Source organism: Tachypleus tridentatus, chromosome 13, assembly GCF_004210375.1.
Source record: "Tachypleus tridentatus isolate NWPU-2018 chromosome 13, ASM421037v1, whole genome shotgun sequence".
Lineage (NCBI taxonomy): Eukaryota > Metazoa > Arthropoda > Merostomata > Xiphosura > Limulidae > Tachypleus > Tachypleus tridentatus.
The window spans coordinates 245,956,427-245,980,783 of record NC_134837.1 but is presented as its reverse complement, the minus strand read 5'-3'; the positions used below and the strand labels follow the sequence as shown (position 1 = coordinate 245,980,783).

The following is a 24,357-nucleotide window of genomic DNA, read 5'->3' as shown; positions in this document are numbered from 1 at the left end:
TTAAACGCAATGTATTTTTAATGTAAAATATTTTTTTATAAACTTTGTGGCGCCCACTGTGGACAGTGGTAGGTCTGTGAATTTACAACGCTGAAATCAAAGGTTCTGTTCTCGTGGACACAGCAGATAGCCCCATGTCTTTGCTATAAGAAAACGCACACGCTAAACTGTGTTATTGTGCAATTGGACTATAATATTTTAACAAGTTTATGTAAACCTGTAATAAACTTTTGATGAAAATATTTTATGAATTGAAGATTATCTTTTAATTTAGTAACCGATTTTTACTTATGATAAACAAAAGCTGAAAGTATTTTTATGAATGTTTTGTATAACTGCTATAAATAGTGTATTACATGTGGCGTAAATAAATGCAAAACATTTATATTTAAACAGGCGTTTTATTGTGATACATTACGAGTTACAAAATGTCACTGTTTGTTTGTTCTAAATTTCGCGCAAAGCTACACGTTAGTGTTAGCCATTTCTTAATTTAGCAGAATGAGACCAGAAGAAAGGCAGCTAGTTATCACCACCCACCGCTAACTCTTAGGCTACTAATTTACCAATGAATTGGTTGTGATCGTAACTTATAACGCCCCAAAGGCTAAAAGGGGCGAGCATGTTTAGTGCTAGGGGATTCGAACTCTGTCACTATTTCAACAGTTAACGATTTTGAATACAATTAAAAAAATACACTAAACAATCACTTTTCGAATAATAATGTACTTTTAAAACATGCACGCATAAAATAACTTTCTTCTGTGAACATAAAATAACCACTTGAAATATACAAAACTAAAGAAAATATAATAAAAGTGTTACAATGCGAGTTAGTCCTATCATTCATTTGTAAAGAGAACACAAAAGTTGGCAATTTCTGGTGTTTATTAACTGCATTTTTTCTAGGCTACAACTTTCAGAAATATGGAGAATTAACAGCTCTCGACTAACCTTTGCGAGAAATTCAACCTCAACAAAAACAGACAGGGCTTAAAACCTTGCATCTAAACGTATGTTTGCGAGCTGATGATCTTTCGTAGTTTTGAACTTTATCTGGTATTACTTTTTGTTCAAGATGGTTTTCCTTTGAATTGCGTGGATATTTTTAATGTTTCGATCAGCCCATGAAGAAGCGCCTTCCTTAGATACATCGAACCAAGGAGGCTCTAATACAGTAGTGCACAATGTCCGGCCCGCGACGAATCGCCGAATGGTCCGCGATGTCCAACGGGAAAGTCAAACATGGAGAGTTCGCGTCTGCGCGAAGATTAAGCGCTATAGAAGAATATGCATTATATCAGATACTGGATGGTTCCATATTTGTGTCGAGCAATAAAGAAAATTTAATAAGCAAATCTCGTTAATGCAGAGGTATTTAATCATTGGCGCAATGACGTAATATTTCCGTAATTACGAAATCTGACGCGTTCCAATTGTTTTTCGAGATTTACTTACGAGCCCTATTTTGATATTAATTCGTAACAAAATTGGCAGCTATTCGTAAAAGAAAAGTTGACAACGAAAACCGGCAGTTTCATAATGATTGGATTGCGCAATACTGATTTGTTCAACAACAGAAGAACGTGATTTGTCTGCTGTGTCATTCGACAGTACCAGTAGCGAAGGTATCCAATATAAAGCATCATTATGAGTCGAAGCATAAAGATTTCCACAACGTTGTCGGTGATGAACGAACAACTCGAATTAAATCTCCGCGGCGGTCGCTGAATCACCAGCAGAACGTTTTCTCAAAGCAGGCAGCAGATTTAGGTGCAGCATATAAGGTCAGTTACGATATTTCGTTGATGATAGCGAAATCTGGCCGACCGTTCACTGATGGTGATTTTGTCAAGCAATATAAGATTACTGCATTAGAAAAGTTGTGTCCGGAAGCAGTTCAAAAGCTACAGATGATTGCTTTGAATCGTATGACAGTTCGACGACGAATTTCACACGTCTCAGCAGACGAGACAAAGCAGCTTACAAATAAAGCAGCTAACTTTGTCTTCTTCTCTTTGGCAGCACACTAGTCGACTGACATCAGTTCAACAGCACAGCTACTAGTTTTTGTTCGTGGTTTGTCGTCATCGTTTAATATCACAGAGGAACTAATCGGCATGGGTTCCATGAAGGGTCAGAAAACTGGGCCTGCTCTATTCGAGGGGACAGTGTTACTGTGTAGCAGTGTTTCTTTGGATTTTACAAAACTGATAAGTGTGACAACTGATGGAGCACCAGCCATGACTGGAGAAAGTAGTGGGCTGGTTGCACTATTGATGAAGCATCGAGAAAAGCAGAACAGACAGTTGCTTAATTTGCACTGCATTATTCACCAACAGAACCTGTGCAGTAAAGAACTTGGATTTCAGGCATTGATGGCATTAATGACGAAAACCATTAATTTCATCAAATCACGAGGGCTAAATCACCGTCAGTTTCGAAGTCTTGTTGGAGAAATTGATTCAGATTATGTTAACCTTGTGTATCACTGTTAAGTACGCTGAATGAGTCGAGGGATGATACTCAGAAGATTCTGGGAGTTGATTGATGAGGTGATCGAATTCCTCAGAAGCAAGAACAAAGACACAGAAATGATTTCTATGACTGATCCAGCATGACAAGCTGATTTGACCTTTCTGGTCGACATGACACAACACTTGAATGATCTGAATTTGAAGTTGCAAGGCAAAAATCAGCTTGCAAATCACGTCTCAGCTTTCAGGACAAAGTTGCAGCTGTTCCGGCAGCAAGCAGCATCAGGCAACTTCATGAACTTTCCCACTTTTCAGTCACAGCTACAGAAGAATCAGGACATTGACACACAAGTTTATGTTGGGAAGCTAGATACCTTGATTCAATCCTTCAACTCACGGTTTCATGACTTTAACCAATGCAGATTGTTGATGAAACTTTTTGCTGATCCATTCAGTGTGTCAGTGGATGACTTGTCAGTAGAATATCAGCTCGAACTTACTGATCTCCAGGCATCTGATGAACTGCGTGCTATTTACCGAGAAAACTGTGTGATTGACTTCTACAAAACGTTGCCTGAGAGATCTGCTAATCTGAAAGAGAACGCACTTGTCCACACCAGCATGTTTGGCAGCACGTACTGCTGCAAACAGGCTTTTTCGTATATGAAACTGAACAAAAACAAGACTTGCAATCAGCTGACTGATGATCATCTGGAAGCAGTCTTGCGTCTTTCAACGTCAAACATCAAGCCGGACATTTCTAAGCTCATAGATGACATACAGCACCATGCATCACAGACTTTGTGACAGTTGACGTATCATAACATTTCTTAGAATAATGTGCTAACTCTTTGATGTAATCGTTATTTGTGTGTTCTTAAATGTGATGTCCATCTTGTGTGAAACAACTGTGGGATGATTTTATTCTTCACTTTTTTTTTGTGGCCCCAATGGTTACGAGAGTCTGTTTGTGGCCCCTGACTCAAAAGGTTTGTGCACCACTGCTCTAATACCTATAAAACATCTTTAAGACCGTCTACAAAAATTGGTCATCTGAGGCTACAATGTTTTTGCTCACAACGACAAAATAGTATACCTAGCATGCCTGGTCCAAAACAAGAAACAAAGAATTGAAATATTATTTTCTAAGCTATTCGTTTTCGAAATGAATTCTGTTAAGAGATTTTGTGAGTGTTTGATCTCGTTGAAAGCGTCAAGAACACCGTCAACCTAATTTTGTAGTGAGTGGATTGTCTTTACCCTTGTTGAACATCTTATTATGCTTTGGAATTTGAGTATAATACTAATATACTTTCTCTAGTGCGTTCTAACAACTGACAAAAACAGTGTACACAATATTCGAACACTTCGGAAATGAAAAGGGGAGGTACAGTCATTGCAGCAGTTTCTACAAGATTTGGTGGGACGAAAAATTCTGACTGATTTTCTTCGTGAATTAGTGTTAAACACCTTCGTATGCGGCAGTGATGTTAGCTCAATTTTTTTTAGTTATTCCCCATTCAAGCAGACATATCTATTATGGTTTTTCAACTTCTTTAAAATAACGTATTACTCTAGGCTTCTATCTCATTTGGGTGTACATATAAATGATATTTATAAAAATTCCAATAACTTTGTTCCATCGCTGGAACCTCATCATCAATTAGCACCTAAAACATTTGGAAAAGATCTGGTACTTGGATAATATACAAACCTTTCTTGCAATGCTACATTTCAAAATCACAAATTATTCATCTATGTGCTACTAATATTAACAGCTTCCACGTTGTTATTGCAACAGGATTTAATACTTATCGAGCAATTCAACTACCCCTTTTTCAATTATCATTACAAGGACTGTCATTTCTCGCCTGAATATGTCAAAGCTAAACATCTCTCAGTAAGATATAGCAGTGTATTCCAGAGATAGCACCAAATATTCTGCTCGATTTCCTTCTGTATCTAATAGAATGATACCAGGTTTGGATACATTTGTAAATTGGACAATCTTTTTTGCAAGTTCCTTTCGAATAAGATTGTATTCCTTGGAACGTTCCTGTTGGCTTATTTGTTTACTAATGTGAAAAAAGTTTGTGAATCCAACGTTTTGGTCTGTAAAGAAAAATGAGTTAAGCTGAGAAAAGTAAACGAGTAAAATAAAACAAGGAGGTAAAAGTGTGTGCACAACTGTTTGTATATAGTTTGACAAATAATAATACTTTTAACATTTATCTTTCTTTATAACAGCTAAATCAAAAGTCTTGATGTAAATTAACAATGGGTTCTTTTCACTAATGGAAAAGCAATTGGTTTTACCTTATGAAAGTCAAATAGCTGTTTTATTATTGTTTGTTTTTTATATACAAGTAAATCTCTTTTTCACATCCATCAAGGTTCCTCATCGTGGCAGCCCAGCGATATATTTGCGGGCTTATAAAGCTAAATGACGGGTTTTGATACTCGCAGTTAGTGTAGTACACGTAATCTGTTACATAGCTTAATGTTTAATAATAAACAAAGAGAAAAAAATCGTCTATTACAATTGCACTAATATCTTACGGAGTCGGAGACCCAAAGTCCCAACAATTCGATGTTGAGTTGTTTACCATCATCAAAGATTTTAGCTCATAACAAACATTACTTCAGTCCAAGAGTTGGGGAATTTGAAGTCTAATAAACTCAAATTGATGTCCACACTAGCTAAGGAGGACTCATAAATGCAAGTAGTAGAAATGTCCAAAGTTGTCACTAGGAATGTGGTCGAACGTTGCACTTTTTTCAAGATACTATGTAGAGCCTTCAATTTTCTGTGGTATTTATTTTTAATTGGCTTGTTTCACGTAATTTTCCTTCACTGTCTCTGCTTTTTACTACTAACGCTCGTCGTTACAGAGAAAGCTATGACTGTATGAATGATGAAAGGCGTGAGAAGCTAAAACAAAAGAAAGTGAGGAATCCGAGCTCGAAAAACCATTAAACTCAGTTTTATTGTCATGTTTGTGACTTATCTATTCAAATGTTAACGATATGGGTGAAATGTTACATGTTTCAGTTGAAGATACGTGCTTGTCTTACTAATCTATCTAGTTATGGAAAGTGACTAAAGAACCTTTAAAAATAATTAAATGTAATAAGTAACTGCACTTAAAATTCAAATAGTAAACCAGAAATAATAATAGCGCGAAAAATAAGCTTACAAAATCAAAATTGAGGGTGTCCCATTGTTGTCGCAGCTAATAATGAAAGTGGCTAGGTGGATCAAGGCCTTGTAATCCGAGGGTCGTGGGTTCGAATTCCCGTCGCTCTAAACATGCTAGCCATTTTAGCCGTGGGGGTGTTATAATATGATGGTCAATCCCAATATTTATTGGTAAAAGAGTAGCCCAAGAGTTGGCGGTGGGTGGTAATGACTAGCTGCCTTCCCTCTAGTCTTGCATTGCTAAATTAGGGACGGCTAGCGCAGATGGCCCTCGAGTAGCTTTGCGCGAAATTCAAAAAACAAACGAACAAATTAGAACTTGTAACATAGTCATTCCATGGATGTTGGTATAAAATGAAGCTCTGTACAGTATCGTAAAACTTTTATCACCACTGTTGTTTGCATTTTAAAATATATTTGGGTTAAGTAAGAAAATCGTTTGTATTACTCTTGTTGGCAAATATCATAAAGTTAATATGTATCGACATTCAATTAACTTCTAGTTAGAAATTAAATTTTTCAACTATTTGATAACGTCATACGTAACATAATAATATAGATATTCGTTCGGGATGAATTATAATACGTAACACGAGGACAAACAAACTAATCAAAAAATATTTTGGAAATGTAGTTAGATGTACCCTAATAGTTATATTGGGCCGAGACAGGTAAAACTGTACTTTTAAAATGTCGTCCTTTAGATATGAGTTTTATAAGTATTGTATAGCCAATAATATGTATATATAGATATTTCAAGGTATTTTTCTAACAGGAAGTTGCCGCACATGTCACAATCAACTTAACACACGAGTTAGTTGAAGGTAATTCCTAATACAGTATCAAGTATTGCCATGAACTTATTGTAAGTTTAGAATAACGTATTTTACATAAAAAATAATGAAATATTTATGATAAATAATTATAATGTTATATGAGGTTAATATAAATTATACAACTATATAATATTCATAATATAAAAGTACAAAAATATTCGATATACGTTAAACTTTGAAGAACTAATAAATGTTTTCTACTTTGTTCAGACAGTTTATTCTTCTACTATCATTACTACTCTCCTTCTTCTTTATGAATGATATTTTCAACTTAATTTTATTACAGTTTGCAATTTAAGTTCACTATACAGTTAATTTATTTTTTAAATAATAATTTCGTTTCATACATACACTGTCACGATATTTTTATTGCGATTGTATTCAGTTTTATTCTTAATATTGTACTGTTTGTTTCTTTGTACGTTTCTTGGCTTTTGTGCAAAGCTACACAAAGGCTATCTTCGCTAGCCGTCCCTAATTTAGCAGTGTAAGACTGGAGAGAAGGCAGCTAGTTATCACCGCTCACCGCCAACTCTTGGGCTACTTTTTTACCAATGAATAGTGGGATTGAACTTGTATATAAATTATTCGTGTTCCTTTTCCAGATGTAGGTTCTTGTTAATTTTGTGACTGGTGGGATATGTGGACAGCTTTAGTATTCGTTGAGTTTCACTTGTTACACGACCTCTCAGTTTGCGTTCATGTGTTTTTGCTAGTCTCTTTGTAGACCCCTCGGTGTGGATTTCTGTACGTGGTGAGGGGACCTCCCAGGGAAGGTTCTGTTCTGTCTGGTTACCTTCTCTGGGATCTAAACATCCACCCACGTGTTTGCCGTGCGTGGCGACCCGTGAAGGGGAGGAGAGGATCCTGGTGGTTGAGGGGTCCAACCCTAACACACCACTTTGGCCTCGAATTCCTGTAGACGGGCGGCCTTTGGGTGGCCCCCCTTGGGTCAATCGGCTGGTCCACTTGGGCTAGAGTCAACCAAGTACCAGTGTTGGAAGTTCTCAACGGGTGTTGTGGACATTGTGCCTGATGCTGGTGTTTGGGTATAGTGCTCACGAAACTCTGGCGTTGCTGCATTGTCCTTGCGTGACTTTGTAGTGTGTCTTCTTGTAGGGCTCCATGGTGGGTGGGGTCAGTGAGTACCGAAATTTTTTCTTTTTCCTATGGATCCTCTAAAAAATTTAAATAAAATTGTAAAAAAACAGTCAATGGGTAAGCGACCACGTCTTGAATACTCAGAACAGCAATCTTCAACTTCAGTAACACACGTACCTCATTTTCTTATATTACATTCTCTTTCGGAAAAAACCTTTAGGGCAAATGTCCCCTTTTTTTATTCAAAAGGGACTAGAGGGACTTGCTGGCTCTCCAAAATCAGTAAAGAAACTTCGATCTGGTGACATATTGGTTGAAACATCCACATCTCAACACAGTGAACTCCTCTTGAATTCAAAGGCAATTGGGGATATACCTATTGAGGTTACACCCCATGCTACCTTGAATTCTTCACGAGGAGTTATTGTTGAAAGGGATTTGAAGAACGTTCCCGAGTCAAAGATTCTCGCTGGTCTCTCCACTCAAGGAGTTTCTGCAGTGAGGCACATCTCTACTCGCAAAGATGGAATTACACTGCCAACAAATACCCTCGTTTTAACATTTACTTTACCACGTGCACCTGCCACCATCAAGGCAGGTTATCTCATTTGCAGGGTTCGGCCATACATACCAAACCCTCTTCGATGTTTCCAATGTCAGAGATTCGGCCACTCAAAGATATCCTGTCGTGGTTCCCTGACATGTGCTCGTTGTGGAGGCAAGGACCACGATGCCTATGACTGTGACATGAACCCACATTGCGTAAACTGCAATGGTTCTCACCCCTCTTACTTTCATTCTTGCTCAAAATGGTTGGAGGAAAAAAAGAGGCAGCGTTTGAAAACGACACATAACATTAGTTATCCTGAGGCTCGGAAATTGCTGTCCACAACTCCATCTCGGACATATGCTGCTGCACTTCATTCCACAACTACAGTGGGAGTGCAGACAGATCTCTCTGTGCCTCCAAGAGAATCGTTTTCAAAACAAATGAAAAACCTTTTGACCTCCGTGGTTAAAAAGGTTGATGAATCGACTTCCACACCTATCTCTGTTCCTCCCATACCTTCCAACAAACCTCAAGATCCACGTCCTTCAGTTTCAAATACAGACATTTCTTCTGATACATCTTTTTCTCCCACCACAAGAGACAAAACAATTATTCGTTCGCGTCCTCAGTCACTGGATTCCCCTTCCAATAACAAAAACCTGCCCATCCGACACAGAGCAGGATCCATGGAGGTTGATAGACCTCCTCCGACTAAAGACAGTAAAGAAAAAAGACGTAGTCGTAAACCGAAGGGTTCTCCAGCCACTTCACCTACCCGTTCTTAAAAATGGCCACCTTGATACAATGGAACTGTCGAGGTTTACGTTCTAATCTGGATGATATCAAAACGCTGATTGCTTCCTACCATCCTGTTTGTCTTTCTTTACAAGAAACATTTCTCAAAACTGCTGATACTGTCTCCATTCGGCAGTTTTCTCTGTACAGAAATGACAGGTTGTGTGATGGTCGAGTACATGGAGGGGTGGCACTGTTGGTTGATCAACACGTGCCCACCCTGTCTTTGTCACTTTAACACACCCTTGGAGGCTGTAGCCATCCGTGTTTCCTTGGGTCATACCATCACTGTTTGTTCTCTGTACCTGTCCCCTGGAAAGACATATGATCAATCAGATCTTGATGCTCTCGTTGAACAATTGCCATCTCCATTTCTAATCCTAGGGGATTTTAATGGACATCATCCCCTCTGGGGAAGTGCTATTATTGATGGGAGGGGCCGATCTGTAAAGCGGATGCTCTCTGATCACAATCTTTCTCTTTTGAATACTGGTTCTTCCACTTACTTTCATGCACCTAGTCAGTCCTTTACCGCTATTGATCTCTCAGTTTGCTCCCCTTCATTATTCTCCCATTTTTTCATGGAGAGTTGACAGTAATCCACTAGGCAGTGATTATTTTCCGATCCTTTTGAGAGAGACTGGCCGTGGTCGATGCCACCCTACCCGCGTGCCCCGGTGGAAGCTGGATCAGGCAGACTGGTCCACTTTCACTGCTCTCGCAGAACTTGATCCTGCCATCGTAAATCAGCCATCAATAGACGACTGTGTAGCAGCGGTAACTGACTGTATTACACATGCAGCTGCTCAGTGTATTCCTAAAACCTCGACACGTTTTCCACGATATCCTCGTCCGTGGTGGAATCCTGCTTGCCACTTAGCTCGGAAGGCTCAAAAGCGGGCCTGGGATACTTTTCGTAGATATCCCACACTTTCAAACCGCATCGCTTTCCAATGGACCCGTGCACATGCTAGGTGGGTAAGACGTCACAGCCAGAAGGAATCTTGGATTAAGTTCACAACCAGTATATCTTCTACCACCAGTTCCAAGATCATATGGGACAGGATTCGAAAGGTTAATGGACACTACAATTCTATCCCCCTCTCGATCTTACTCTCTGATGGTCAGGAGGTGACTGATGTTCAGAACATCGCTAACACTCTAGGTGAAAGCTTTTGCCGGGTATCTAGCACTTCTGCTTGTTCCTCCACCTTCCTGGCCATCAAGACTCGGGCAGAGCGATCACCTCTTTCCTTTCGAACTGACTGTTTCTTTGACTATAATTGTCCCTTTACCCTGGTGGAACTAAAAATGGCCCTTCATCGGTCTGCCAGTACGTCTGTTGGATCTGATGATATTCATTATGACATGCTGCACCATCTATCTCCTGCTTCTCTTGATGTCTTTCTGATTGTTTTCAACCGGATCTGGCAGGAGAATGTTTTCCTGATGCCTGGCGCCAGGCTATTATTTTACCTTTCTCTAAACCAGGGAAAGATCCCAAGATTCCTTGAAACTACCGTCCAATTGCTTTGACGAGCTGTCTCTGTAAGACATTAGAAAGGATGGTTAATGCTCGTCTTGTTTGGTTCCTTGAATCAAACAACCTCCTCTCTCCCACCCAGTGTGGGTTCCGTCGACAGCACTCCACCACAGACCACCTAATTCGTCTTGAAACATCTATCAGAGAAGCCTTTCTCAACCGCCAACATCTTGTATCAATATTCTTTGACATAGAGAAAGCTTACAACACAACATGGAGGTATGGCGTTTTGCGAGACCTCCATACATAAGGGTTACGTGGCCATCTACCCATGTTTATTAAAAAAATTTTAATGGACAGGAGATTCCAAGTTCGTGTGGGTTCGACACTTTCTCGTTCCTTTGTACAGGAACTTGGAGTCCCTCAAGGCTGTGTATTGAGTGTTACACTCTTCAGTATAAAGATAAATGCCATCACTGAACAACTCCCTCTCACTGTTGCGAATGGGCTGTATGTCGACGACTTTCACATCTCATGTCAGTCATCAAACATGAGATATATTGAGCGGCAACTACTAACCGCCCTCAATTGTGTACGGAAGTGGACTCTTGCGAACGGCTGTAATTTCTCTCTCTCCAAAACTGTATGCCTGCACTTTTGCCGTCGACGGGGTATTCACCCTGATCCTGAACTTCATATTGGTGAAGTTTTGCTGCCAGTTGTCCCGGAGACCAAGTTCTTGGGGCTTATCTTTGATCGGAAACTGACCTTTATACCACACTTAAAGCAGCTTTGGGTCAAATGCACAAGAGCACTGAACATCCTCCGTGTTCTCTCTTCTACCAGTTTGGGGGCAGATCGCTGTTCAATGTTAAAGGTATATCGTGCTCTTATTAGTTTCGAAACTCGATTATGGATCAATGGTCTATGGCTCTGCCAGACCACTTCGACTCTGCACTGGGGCTTTCCGTACCTCTCCAGTTCAAAGTATATACATTGAATCTCATGAACCTTCTCTACACCTTCGCCGTTTGCAACTATCTTTACAATATACTTCGAAACTTCATTCCTTACCAAAGCATCCCACCTGGAAATGTGTTTTCCTTCCTCGGTGGGCAGTACTTTTTCAGAACAGACGATCTGTCATTGCTCCGTTTGGCCTTCGCATCCGGGAGCAATTGGATGAATTGGGTCTGTCCTTGGATAACATTGCAGATTCCACAGGTCGGCCCATCCCACCATGGCTTATTACAGCCCCCAAATGTGACCTTTCTTTCAGTCACCTAAAAAAGGCAGATACTCCAGATTGGAACTACCGTCTTTTATTCAATGAATATCTTTCAAACATTCATTCAGTTCCCATTTATACAGATGGTTCCAAATCAGGTAATTCAGTGGGCTCTGCTATGGTTTGCTATGGGTCAGTAGTTGCGCGCAGAATCCCTTCTACAGCTTCTGTGTCCACTGCTGAACTGTATGCCATGTCTCTTGCCCTGGATCATATTGCAGCTGAGCAGTACTCCAATTGCACTATTTATACTGATTCGCTTAGTTCTATACTTGCCTTGGAATCGCTACACGTTAGCTCACATCCTATTCTCGCTGATATTCGAAACCGACTGGCCCATTTCTCATTAGCAGCTACTTTAATCCAGTTTTTCTGGATACCAGGCCATGTTGGTATTCGCGGGAACGAGTTTGCAGACATGGCAGCTAAATATGTCTGCTTCAGCACCATCACTCCTATGCCTATTCCGTACATGGACTATGGTGTTGTCTTCAAGGCTCGGCTCCGTGCCAGCTGGCAGTCCACTTGGAATGAGCAACGTGACAACAAACTTTTTCAAATCAAACCCAAAATTGGACTTTGGCCATCTAGCTTCCGTAAAGTTCGGAAGAAAGAAGTTGTTCTCACTAGATTACGCATTGGTCACAGTTTTTTAACTCATCATTTTCTTTTATCTGGAACTGATGCACCAATGTGTAGTTTGTGTAACACTCAAATAACTATCAGCCACGTTTTACTTTCTTGCCATCGTTACAATTCTCAACGACGGCAATATTTTAAACATATTTTTTCCCAGGGTCAATCTGTAACATTGGACAGAGTTATTGGTGATGGTGACTCTGTCCACCTTGATAATGTTTTTAATATTTTAATGGCCATTAACCTTTTTAATCTCATTTAAGTGTTGCATATTTATTCATTACACCTTTTTAATTGTGGTTCCTTTTATACAGTTTTAATCTCTCTCCTTCAATTTGACATTGGACAATGGCCAGAACATTAAATAACTCGACACCAGGACTGGAAAGGCCAACTTCAGGTGACTAACGCTACTGTTTGAACTATCCGTTTGAACTACTCGTTAGTAGTCCTGGCGAGTTGTTATTATACTTTTGCTGCATATCATTTCACACTTTTACTACTTAACTTTTTAGTATTGGCCATATTGACTCGTAACCCGGAACCAGGACTGAAAAGACCAACTTCAGGTGACTGACGGTGGTTTTTATACTTACCTGTTAGTCTTCCTGGTGGGTTATGATCATTACCATTCTGCTACAGGTAGTTTTTTACAACTTTGTTGACTGGATGTCAACATTAGTTTTTACGCCATTTTCTGTTTTAATTGCCGTTTTGCTTTTATCTTCAATTATTTTTACAAATTTTACTCCATTTACTTGACTTTTATCTTTTTACTGGACATTTGGCTACTCATTATTACGATTTTGCGGAGTGTCTTTTAAAACTTTTATTCTTTTACATTTTGATAATAGCTGCTATGACACATAACCCGGAACCAGGACTGGAAAGGCCAACTTCAGGTGATTGACGGTGGTTCTTGAACTTACCTGTTAATCTTCCTGGCGGGTTATGATCATTACCTTTTTGCTAGAGTAAATACCTTACAACTTCTTATACTCTGCCCTCTATCTTAACATTGTAGACTAGGTGTCAACATTGGTTTTATACTTTTTTGTTTTACCTTCATTTCCATTTATGTCTATTACTACATTTATTTATTTATTTTTTTGCATTTTTACCGAATGTCTGGCGCAGATAGCCTCGCTGCTTTGTGCCATAAAACACTAAATCAATCAATCAACTCTTTGTAGATGGTTGTAATATCCGATATTCCTTTGTTCTCCAGTACCATTAAGTTAACATTCAGTGGTTCTTAACCTTTTTAATCATCTTACCCCCTGAGACTCTCCAGGGTATTACCATGACCCCTATACTAATTTTTGTAATGGTGAAGTTTGCGTAAAGGTAGAATAAAACAAAACTATATAAAGATCCTAATTTATTGAAAATGTTAAAAATAAATGACCTTGAAAAATGGTACAAATGCTAAACAAATGCAAAATCCATAGAATTACTGAACATCATACAAAACCTTCTTATTCACTCAGTGTAAGGGCTCATATAATATATATATATATATATATAATGAGAAAATATACTAAATACGATGGAAACATTGATATTTAAATTTGTAGTTCGATATATTAATATTATATAGTTAAATAATTTAGGCAATTCAAAACGTTGTAATATAAGAAAATTTTTCCTCAAAATTAGACAGGTGATTGTGCAACAAGCATCTCGACGTGGTTCAACTGCCGCACTTCAGAGTGTTTCTCATCGGTGGACAGTTACCGGCACTTGCCACAAAAACTACAAACTGCTCCGTGATTTCTCCAATAATTCTCAAACCTTCCGTGACCCCCCGAGAAACTTCAAATAACCCCCAGGTTAACAACCACCGAGTTAGATAGTCCAGAAATCCTGAGACAGATAGAACTGAACCAGATAGCTTACGAGGTGATATATTTACAAGAGTTGTATTGTTGTTCTGTGGATTTCTATCTGGAACTAACTACGTAATGGATAACAGACAATTCACTGCTCATTTGTATTATTTATGGTATTAGTAAGATTAAAATATATAACAATAAATTTCCTAAACAGCAATACAACGATTGTGCAAATGTCCAAGGCGTAATATACTTTATAACTGCAATCTACATTAACAAATATTTTCTTTATCTACACACTATTCCTAAATTAATTTGGCTCTATTAAATTGTAATCAATTTCCTATTCTACTTTGTAATAATTTTTTTTATAATTCTTTATCAGTTCTTTTTGGGATATTACTAATACGTACATTATTAATTTAAGTGTAGAAATTTCTTTCTTGCGCTGAACCTACTTATATTTAGTAGATGTGTAAAATATACCAAGCTTAATCTTTTATTAACTCCACATGTTGTGGAAGTGATAAATCCCGTATAGTCACTAATCATCGAACGAAATCAACAACAACGTTTAAATCTCTTGGATGATCTATCGTCTTTGACGCAGTGAAAAAATAAAAAGCTCCATTGTTATTAATGGTTATTATAAGCTCTACTAATGTTTCTTCAGCTAAATGTTATATTTGTCCAATACGCATGTAAATCATGTATAGCTTTTTCATATCTTTGTGTACTCGCAATCCACGATTGCTATGATAACAGGTCTTTTTGTCTCAGTTGGTAGCTAGAGGTCTCTGCAAACTGTGTGTACAAGGCTTTTCTTTATTTTCGCTTTTCTGTATAAATACCCGTTCAACTTTGCTTGATTTATTACTTGGCGATACGCTTTCTCAGTGTTTATACTTTGTTTGCAAGTTTGATACAAGTTTAAAACTATTTTCTACTCATTTTTGAGTGCTTCATCATCTTCCAAGGTACGTCTATGTTTTACGTGTCTCTTTATAATTATCAAATTATGTATTATCCTCATTTTATGATTCCTATATTTATTGGCGTTTCAGTCAGCTGTTTATTTGCTATATAGCAAACATTATCTGCATTTTCCGAATAATTTATATTTTGCATTTTTCTAATATATATATATATATATATAATTAACTTTGAAGCTTTGCATAACCAACTGTTACGATTATGTTATATACACATCACATTTTGCTTCCCCTTCTTATATCCATAAAATTTATTTAAGTTGTACGTATTTCTATCGGAAATATACTCATACCAATGTACATAAACACAACAAATTTATATTTACTACTACTAAACAATGACACTTTGATTTAAAAATTTTTTGCTATCTGGCAGCACATTATTTTCTTCCATCTATTCTCTCATTTTATTTGTTCTCTTTCATCTCCTGTTTCTTCTTTCCCCTGTTTTCCTTGAACTTTCTTACTCAATGAAGGTAGAAGATGGCTGCTATACTGGCTCAATCCAATCAGTTTACAATAACGTAGAGTACTATAATCCTCTAGTAAAGAGGTATGTCTACGGATTTGACCCCCCTCGGTGAGCTCAGCAGGTAGCCCGATGTGCCTTTACTGTAAGAAAACACACACTCCTCTGGTTTTTTAGAAATTAATCAAAGGTCAGTCGATTTCTCCACTCTCTAGTTTTCAACCGATGTTACTTAACTTCATGACTTCATCACAACTTACAGGAAAAAAGATGAGGACTTTTGAATAACTTCATGTTTAGTGCTTCTATAAGATAATACGTAGCAAAATTATCTGCAAACTTCATGCGTTTTTATCCAACTCGCAATGCTATGACAACTTATATTTTTAAAGTTATGTTATTTACCGAAGTCAATCCGTAAAAGACTAGATGATATCCATCTGTTTCTTTTTTTTTCCACCTAACAATTCATTTCTTTCCTTCAGTAATTTTCGAAATTCTTGTCCATATCGGTAAGTGTTGTGAAATTCAGTTACAAACTAATATTATTTTTTAATATGAGTTCAATATTCCGAAAAGAAATAAAATCCTTATGTAAATATATAAATGCCTGGGATAAAAAAACTGTTTGATATTAAAATGCACATGTAATCATCACTTTTTGTTTTCGGATCCAGGGCTGAAAGAAGAAAAAGAAGAGAGAGATAGACTTCTTTATTTACTATATACTGTTCATCAAATAAAATGAATTCTTGTACATCCAATAAAAGTTCAGAACTTCCTCACGCAGAAAATTATAAAATTAAAATGGTTCAACGCATTTATCACAATACAAGAGAAGAAAGACAAAAATGGGTAGAGAAAGCTCATTATAATCTTTTTAACCTTCAGAGTGACCAGGTTTTCATTGATTTGCTATCAGACAGTGGAACTGGCTCAATGAGCGACACTCAGTGGGCAGCAATGATATTAGGAGACGAAAGTTATGCAGGTTCTAATTCTTTTCATGTATTACATCGGGTAATCAATAATATATTTGGTTTTGATTATGTATTACCAACTCACCAGGGTCGAGCTGCTGAGAATGTTTTGTTTTCACTTCTAGTAAAATCAGGTGATTTTGTGCCAGGTAACTCTTTTTTCGACACTACAAGAGGTCACATTGAATACCGTAAAGGCAAAGCAGTTGATTGTACAATTAGTGAAGCTTTTAATACAACCATCGAACATCCATTTAAAGGTAACATTGATTTAAAGAAGTTAGAAAATTATGTTTCTGTATTCCAAGGAATATGTACCGATGATTGTTGTAACGATTACTTGCAATACACTGGGCGGACAACCAGTGTCGATGGAAAATTTACGCCAAGTAAAGAAGATTGCTGAAAAATATGGTGTGCGTGTGATATATGATTCCTGTCGATTTGCAGAGAATGCTTATTTTATTAAGACCCGTGAAGATAGTTATAAAGACGCAACCATACGAGATATTGTTCGAGAAATGTTTTCTTATGCTGATGGTATGACAATGAGCGGCAAAAAAAGACGGGCTTGTTAATATTGGTGGGTTTATTGCACTCCGAGAGAAATCTTTATTTGATGAATGTTCCCACTTCATTATCATGTTTGAAGGTTTCACGACTTACGGAGGAATGAGTGGTCGAGATATGAATGCAATGGCTGTCGGTCTAGAAGAGGTAACAACGTTTGAATATTTGGAAAACAGAATCAAGCAAGTTGCGTTCTTGGGTAAGAAGCTCCACGATTATGGTATTCCTTTGCAGTTACCAATAGGAGGTCATGCTGTTTTCATTGACGCCAAGAAATTTCTACCACATGTACCTAAAGAAGAGTATATTGCTCAAACGTTGGCTGTTGAATTATATCTTGAAGCTGGCATACGAGGAGTTGAGATTGGCACTTTAATGGCAGACCGTGATCCAGAAACAAAGGAGAACCGATATCCAGAAGTCGAATTTTTACGACTAGCTGTTCCTCGTCGAGTTTATACAAATGACCATATGAATTACGTGGCTATTGCTCTGAAAAACATTTTTCACCGAAGGAGAGAAATTATTCATGGCTTCACCATATTAAAGGAAGCTCCTATTTTAAGACACTTTACTATACAGCTACAAAAGTTGTGATCAGAAGGAACACTGCTCTAAAGTTGGTTGCAGTGAAGCAGAAAATGCGTTAGAAGCTAGTATTTAGTTTTTATTGCCGACGATGTTGCCTTAAAGTTTTTATAAAAAAATTACTAATAAAATATGTGGAATTCACTAACACTATACGATCTGTATACTTTTCATTTATTGAAAACTACCACTGAATAAGATACTCATACTTTCTACATGTACTTTTAAGATCGATATATTAAATTATATTCATACATTATTCTGAATGATCACAAAAGGTACAGTCAAAATCAAATGTGCGAACTATTAAGTGAATACAGTTTAAAAAAACTCTAATCTAACAATAAATTTTATAGTGTGAACACCATTAGTTAAAAACTTGCGAAGAAGAATTCCATTTATACTGGCCATAATGCAGTAGTATGAAAACTGATATATTTTTCAGCACAATTCCTAATCCATTCTCTTAGAAATTTAAAAAAAAGATAGAAGATTGTATCACTAACCATAGTAGTAGTAGGTTATAATAGAGCTTGCTTTTTTTATTATTATTTAATGTTGTTCCACCAGCCTACAACAAGAACAAAAAAGGTTTGATTGTTGTAATAAATCTCACCTTTAAAGATTAAATAATAAATGAAACTCTTGAGGTACCTGCTCTGAAATACAGTACGTTAGAGAAATAAATTTCTTCATCTTGTATTAGCAAACAACCAATTAAAATGTACAACAAGTTCAGAATATTTTAAGGCTGCAACCTTAATAAGTCAAAGTAACAAATTTTGGCGTTTTAAGTCGTTTATATCAGATACTGAAATGTTTTGAACAACGTATATCATTTTGTATTAATACCTTCTAAAAAACAAACACAACTTACTGTTATCTATTAACATACTTTTGTGAGCAGTATAGACGTTTAACTTGTTACCTCTGAAAAAATTAAAAGATTAAATTACAAGTTCATATTTTATAACCGTTACAATAAAATGTTAAGTGCAGACTGTGTATCAACGATTTGCACTTGTCATTCTAAGTTTAATATGACTTCAACTATATGTAAATTTTTTGACATAGAGTCACAAACTATAAACAGGAAGCTAGACATTAGTAATTTTGCAACATCAGCATTAATATAAAGCCTAGTGTTTGTGAGTCATAGAAAGACTAAAAACATTTGTGAACAGAACGACTTTAGAAAAAAACTGTTGTTTACAATCCTTTGTTGTTGTTTTTTTGTAAACTTTAAATTTACCAAGTAGCGCGAGATCCCGAAAACAGTAGATAATGTGTTGAAGGTATGTACGAGAATGAAACTACCGAAAATGTATAATGATATAATGACTACGTATTCCACTCTAAGCTTAAATAGAGTAGTTTAATATATAAGAATCATCTGAAACCAGACTAAATGGCAAATATGAGGAAATGTATAGATCTTTCCTCGTCGCGATGCACCGTTACAAGAATTACTATTATTAGGGGTGAAAATAATTGCTAAGGAAAGAAAATTTTATTTTTCTCTATAATGAATTGGTACTTTTATTCAAACTAAAAAAGTGAAATGCAAAGAACATGAGCAGAATAATGAAAAAATAGGATCGGTGTATTTACAAATGCTTCAGCTTTTCTAGTGTTATCATTATCTCTCATAATACCCTTCTTTCTATCCCTATAGAAGGTGTATAGAAAGAAGATATAAAAGGAAGAAAAATGCACTCGTTCTTTCTAACATTCCCCTCATGTTCTGATGTAGCTGTTAGTTTCTTTTCATTGAAATTGCCTTGCTTATTTTATTTCGCATTCCATCCCACCTTCACCACCACCTTTTTGCTTGTAATCCTGCTAATGGTTTTGAATCAGATTGTGATTTTGCTTAACGAGCTTTTGAATTCATTGCAAATCGAATATACTTTATTTGATTAATATTAATGGTGGGTTGATTAGTTTCAGCATCATTAAAACTTCAAAGTATTTTGTTAATTTTTAGGTAATTGTTATTGGATATACACTCTTGCTCAAAAAGGGTGTTACATGTTCGAAAAATGTGATTTTTGGTAATTTATATCATTTTAAAACTAAATTCACTTTGTGTGTTGCTCTTAAAATTTCAAGTTTTATTTCTCTACTATTCTGCATTATCTGAGTTCATTTTCAGTCGGTTTAATCCCTTGAATATGGAAGTGTTCTGAAACTTGTCTCAAATGCAGTGTCTGAGGTGAGGTATAAAAGCCAGGGATTTGGGTATTACTTTTGTACCCTACCTGTTGGCGACGCGTCTTCAACTCTGTAAATATTTTAGACATTATGTCAGCTCCTACTAACGTAAGTTTGAGAAATCAGATGGTTGTTTATAACAACGCTGTGTTGAAAAAAGGCTATATTGTTGTATCCAGGCAGATCATCAACAGAGTTCTCAGAAGATTTGCAACCTGAAGTGTAAGTCCCAGCAAATACAGGCCGTCCACATGCCACTATAGCACGCGATCTTCGCCGGATCTTCACCATTGCTCGTCGAAACCGTACGATGTCCTCCAGGTCAATTGCTTCTGAGTTAAGTGCGCCGCAAATGATTCGGATTTGACGCCAGAGGGTTAACTTCGGTGGGTTCAAACTGGACACAGAAAAAGACGGATGGTCAAGAAACCTAAACTGACAGCTAGACATCGCAACTGTAGTGGGCTTAGCGATACCTTCATCTGACGATCGCACATTGGAATCATGTAATTTTTTTGCTGAAGAATCCAGATTTCTCTCCACCGCACTGATGGACGGATACGAGTGCACAGGCTTTCTGGAGAACAGATGAATGATGAAAATGCTCAAAACAACGTCGCAGGAGGCGAAGATGCAGTGCACGTCTGGGGTGCATTCTGTTCTGCAGCTGTCAGCCATCTGGTCATTCCAGATCAAAACGTCACTGGTATTGTGTATCAGGATATCCTGGATCTTCACTTACTGCCCTTTGCCCAGGGTATTTTCCAGGACAATTTGCGGCTGTGGTAGGACAATGCACTAGCTCATAATGCTTACAATGTGCATGATTTCTTGCAACAGCGTGGTGTGTTGGTCCTTGAGAAAACACTTCTAAGCTAAGTTACGCCAAGCACTGACAGAAGAATGGAACAGAATTTAAAATTAAAGACTCGTAACGTTAATTGAGAGTATGCCACGCCGCCTAACGGACATTATTGCAGCACGTGAGGACCACGCACGTTACTGAGCTAAATATTCTGAACGTTTGCTGAAAGTTTCAGATTGATACTTAATATTTTCACAAAATGATGGTTTATTTGTTTTGATTTAAAAGTGTAGGTGGAGAAGAAAGTCCATTTTTGGTGGTACAGATCTTAAGTTCTACAGAAATTTCCATAAAAAAGACATAATTATGAAATATTACACGAATGTTCATGTCATCAACATACTTACCAATAATTACCAAAGGAAAGACATTGCACACATTAAACACACAAAAAAATAACAAATAAGGGACGAACACGCTCAAAATATCACAGGTAACAATCTTTTTGAGCAAGAATGTATATTAAAAGAATAATGTTTTAATGAATAGTTAATTGGAAGTATTGCACGCTGAGGATAGAATCAGAGTGACGTATTAAAGATATTTTAATAATGAATTTTGAGTAGTTCCTATGAACATTTAAAAACAAGGTGTAACTGCACAGTTTACCTGAATGGGAAATACACTGCTGGCCAAAATCTTAAGGCCAATAAACATAAAGAAAAATATGCATTTTGCGTTGTTAGAATCAACCACTTATATGAGTAAAGCTTCGAAATATGAAAATAAAAAGAGGGAAAATAAAAATAAACTTTTTAGCATTTAGTAGGGAAAATGTGAACACTATGAAATTAGACTAAATACTAGCTGGTCTAAAGTTTAAAACCATACCAAAAAGATGTCCTAAACAGGTAAGAAATGCCAAACAAGAGGTCTCAGTAGTGAGTTGCACGGCCGTTATTGCGAATAACTTCAAACATTCGCTTTGGCATGGTCGATATAAGTGTTTGCAGAAGGCTGGCTGGAATGTTACTACAAATGGTGAAGATGGCTTCACGAAGATCATGCACTATTTAGAATTGACGTCTATTTCAATAGCTTTCCCTTGCAATCCTCTCCCAAACATTTTCAATGGGTTTAGTTCGGGCAAACACTCTGGGTGGTCTAAAAGAATCACGTTATTTGCCATGAAAAAGTCCTTTGTCTTGCGGGTATTGTGGATTGCAGCGTTGTTTTGGTGAAAGATCCACATTTCCATACAAGCGAGGACCTTCAGTCAATAAGGATGCTCTCTCCAACATGCCAATGTAGCCAGCTGCTGTTTGACGCCCCTGTATAACCTGAAACTCTATTGTTACATGGAATGAGAAAGCACCACATCTCATGATGAAATCTCCTCCACTGTGTCGTGTAGAAAATGTCTCCGGTGGGGTATTCTTATCGTGCTAGTAACGTTGAAAGCCATTTGGACCATCCTGGTTTATTTTTTCTCATCAGAGAACAAAACCTTCTTCCACTTTTCTACGTCTCATGTTTGGTGCTTCTCAGCAAAGTTTAACCGAGCTGTTTTGTGGTGTGGAAGGAGGCGTAGCCTTTGAAGATGTTTACGGTTTTTAAAGCCTTTCTCTCGTAGATGCCGTCATATTGTTCTTGAGCTGCATTCTGCGTCCGTAAGGACCTTAAAATGGTTCGACGATCAGCTAATGTCTTGCCGGACAACCTTTCGAATCCTCGTGCTCAACGTCGGCGAAATTTTCTTGGGCCGACCACTTGAAATTCTCGTTCCGTATCCCTCTGGGTTTCTTAAGAAATTTGCAACAGCAGTTTCACTACGCCCAATCTTACCAGCGATGGCACGTTGTGAGAAACTTTGCTTTTGCAGCTCGACAATTCTGCCACGTTCAAACTTTGTCAACTTTTTAGCCTTTTCCATGTTTTTACCAAATGTAACACTGGAGATGTCACTGGGAGATGTTGACAACGCTAATGCTTGAACACAAATGAATAATTTTATTTCGTGTTTGCTGTTTAACGCTTCGTTTCAGTATGGTCTTAAACTTTTGACTAGCTGGTGTTTATGTTAATTTCATAGTGTTCACATTTTCCTTATTAAATCCTAAAAACGTTTTTTATTTTTATTTTCCCTTTTCTTATTTTCATCTTTCAAAGCTCTACTCAAATAAGTGGTTGAGTGTAACAACGTAAAATGCATATTTTTCTTTATGTTCATTGGTCTTAATATTTTAGCCAGAAACATTACTTGATTTAGGCAAACACAAGGCTAAACGTTTTTAATATTCTCATCAGCTGTTATGCATTAGTAATATTATGACAAGTCCATCTCTTTCGTGAGGGCCAGGCATAGCTAGTTGATTAAAGTAACTGATTCAAAATCTGAGGGTCTTGGGTTTGAATCTCCGTCCCATTAATCGTGCTCTTTCTTTCAGTTTTGGGAGATATCATCCTGTGATGGACAATCCCACTATTTATTGATAAAAGAGTCGCCTAAGAGGTAGCAGTGGATGATGACGACTAACTGTCTTTCTTCTGGTTTTTCATTGCTAAGTTATGTACTGCTAGTGTAGCTAGTCCGCATGTAGCTTTGCACAAATGCAAACCAAAACTGTTTCTATGAGCAACCATGTGTCGACTGTGTAATAAACTGTGATATTGATGTAATACAGTTTGATGATGTATTGCCAATGAAATTTCAGACTTCAAGTGAATATTCTATAGAAAATTTATGAATAAACAGAAAGTAATTCATTTATTATCTTTAGATGTAGTAAAATAAGCATCCATTTCAGGATTATAAAACTATGCAAAATAAATTATTGGTTACAATATCCTGTTACATTCAAATAATAGAAAACATGTTTGTTATAACAGTTGTCTTGTTAGCTTGTGAAAGTAAAATGGCAGGCATCTTTTAGAACATTGTTTATTTAAATTAACGCTATGTTTGATAATGATAGCATATTTAAATCAGAGAAATACAGTAAAAGTATACATATGAAATGCATATTTTGTCACGTTTGTTTTTGCTTTTTACAGTTTGTGCAAAGCTACACGAGAGCTTTTTTCGCAGTTTATCAAGAACATAGCTGTATAGATAAAGACAAACTAATAAAAGTGCATGATATTTAAATAGGCATCCTTTTCAGAACATTAATTATAAAAAATTGTACTTAAATATAGAAATTAAAATTATAATCAATATGTTAAATGTAATCTAAGTGATACCCAAAGCAACTGGTTATCTTATTCAATATTTAATAAAAACATCAGGTATGATAAAACGTTTTCAGTAATACATTAAATTTAAAAATGAAGAATGAAATGTTTTATAGAGAAAGCAAATGTATTTGTTTTAGAAAATAATTAAACCTAGTCATTGGTTAAATGTTGAGAAATATATGACGTCATAGCCGCTAGTCATGGCAGTCTAGCATTTCGCTCTCTAGTGGTACTTTATGGAATTATTACTTGTCACTGGTAACATCATTATCTGTCTATTGTTCGAGGTCAACGTCTAA

At 37.0% G+C, this 24,357-nt stretch overlaps 2 protein-coding genes across 5 annotated transcripts in view; both read left to right on the top strand.

The window, feature by feature from the left end:
* The window catches only part of LOC143240159 (uncharacterized), a 140,019-nt gene extending 125,754 nt beyond the window's left edge, over nucleotides 1-14,265 (top strand). For 2 of the 4 annotated variants that reach the window (XR_013021599.1, XR_013021598.1), the window contains one exon: nucleotides 67-393. The gene's annotated coding sequence lies outside the window, so the exon portion shown is untranslated. Of the gene's footprint in view, nucleotides 1-66; nucleotides 394-6,451; nucleotides 6,542-14,027 lie in introns of those variants that run through there. The other 2 variants (XR_013021601.1, XR_013021600.1) reach the window with 2 other exon arrangements.
* A 553-nt stretch (nucleotides 14,266-14,818) lies between these two features.
* On the top strand, nucleotides 14,819-17,955 carry LOC143240160 (putative beta-eliminating lyase). The gene is given in 4 exon segments (XM_076482144.1): nucleotides 14,819-15,180; nucleotides 16,342-16,942; nucleotides 16,944-17,198; nucleotides 17,200-17,955. Coding segments are annotated over 3 exon segments (1,401 nt in total). The 5' UTR covers nucleotides 14,819-15,180; nucleotides 16,342-16,408; the 3' UTR covers nucleotides 17,812-17,955.
* The last annotated feature ends 6,402 nt before the right edge of the window (nucleotides 17,956-24,357 follow it).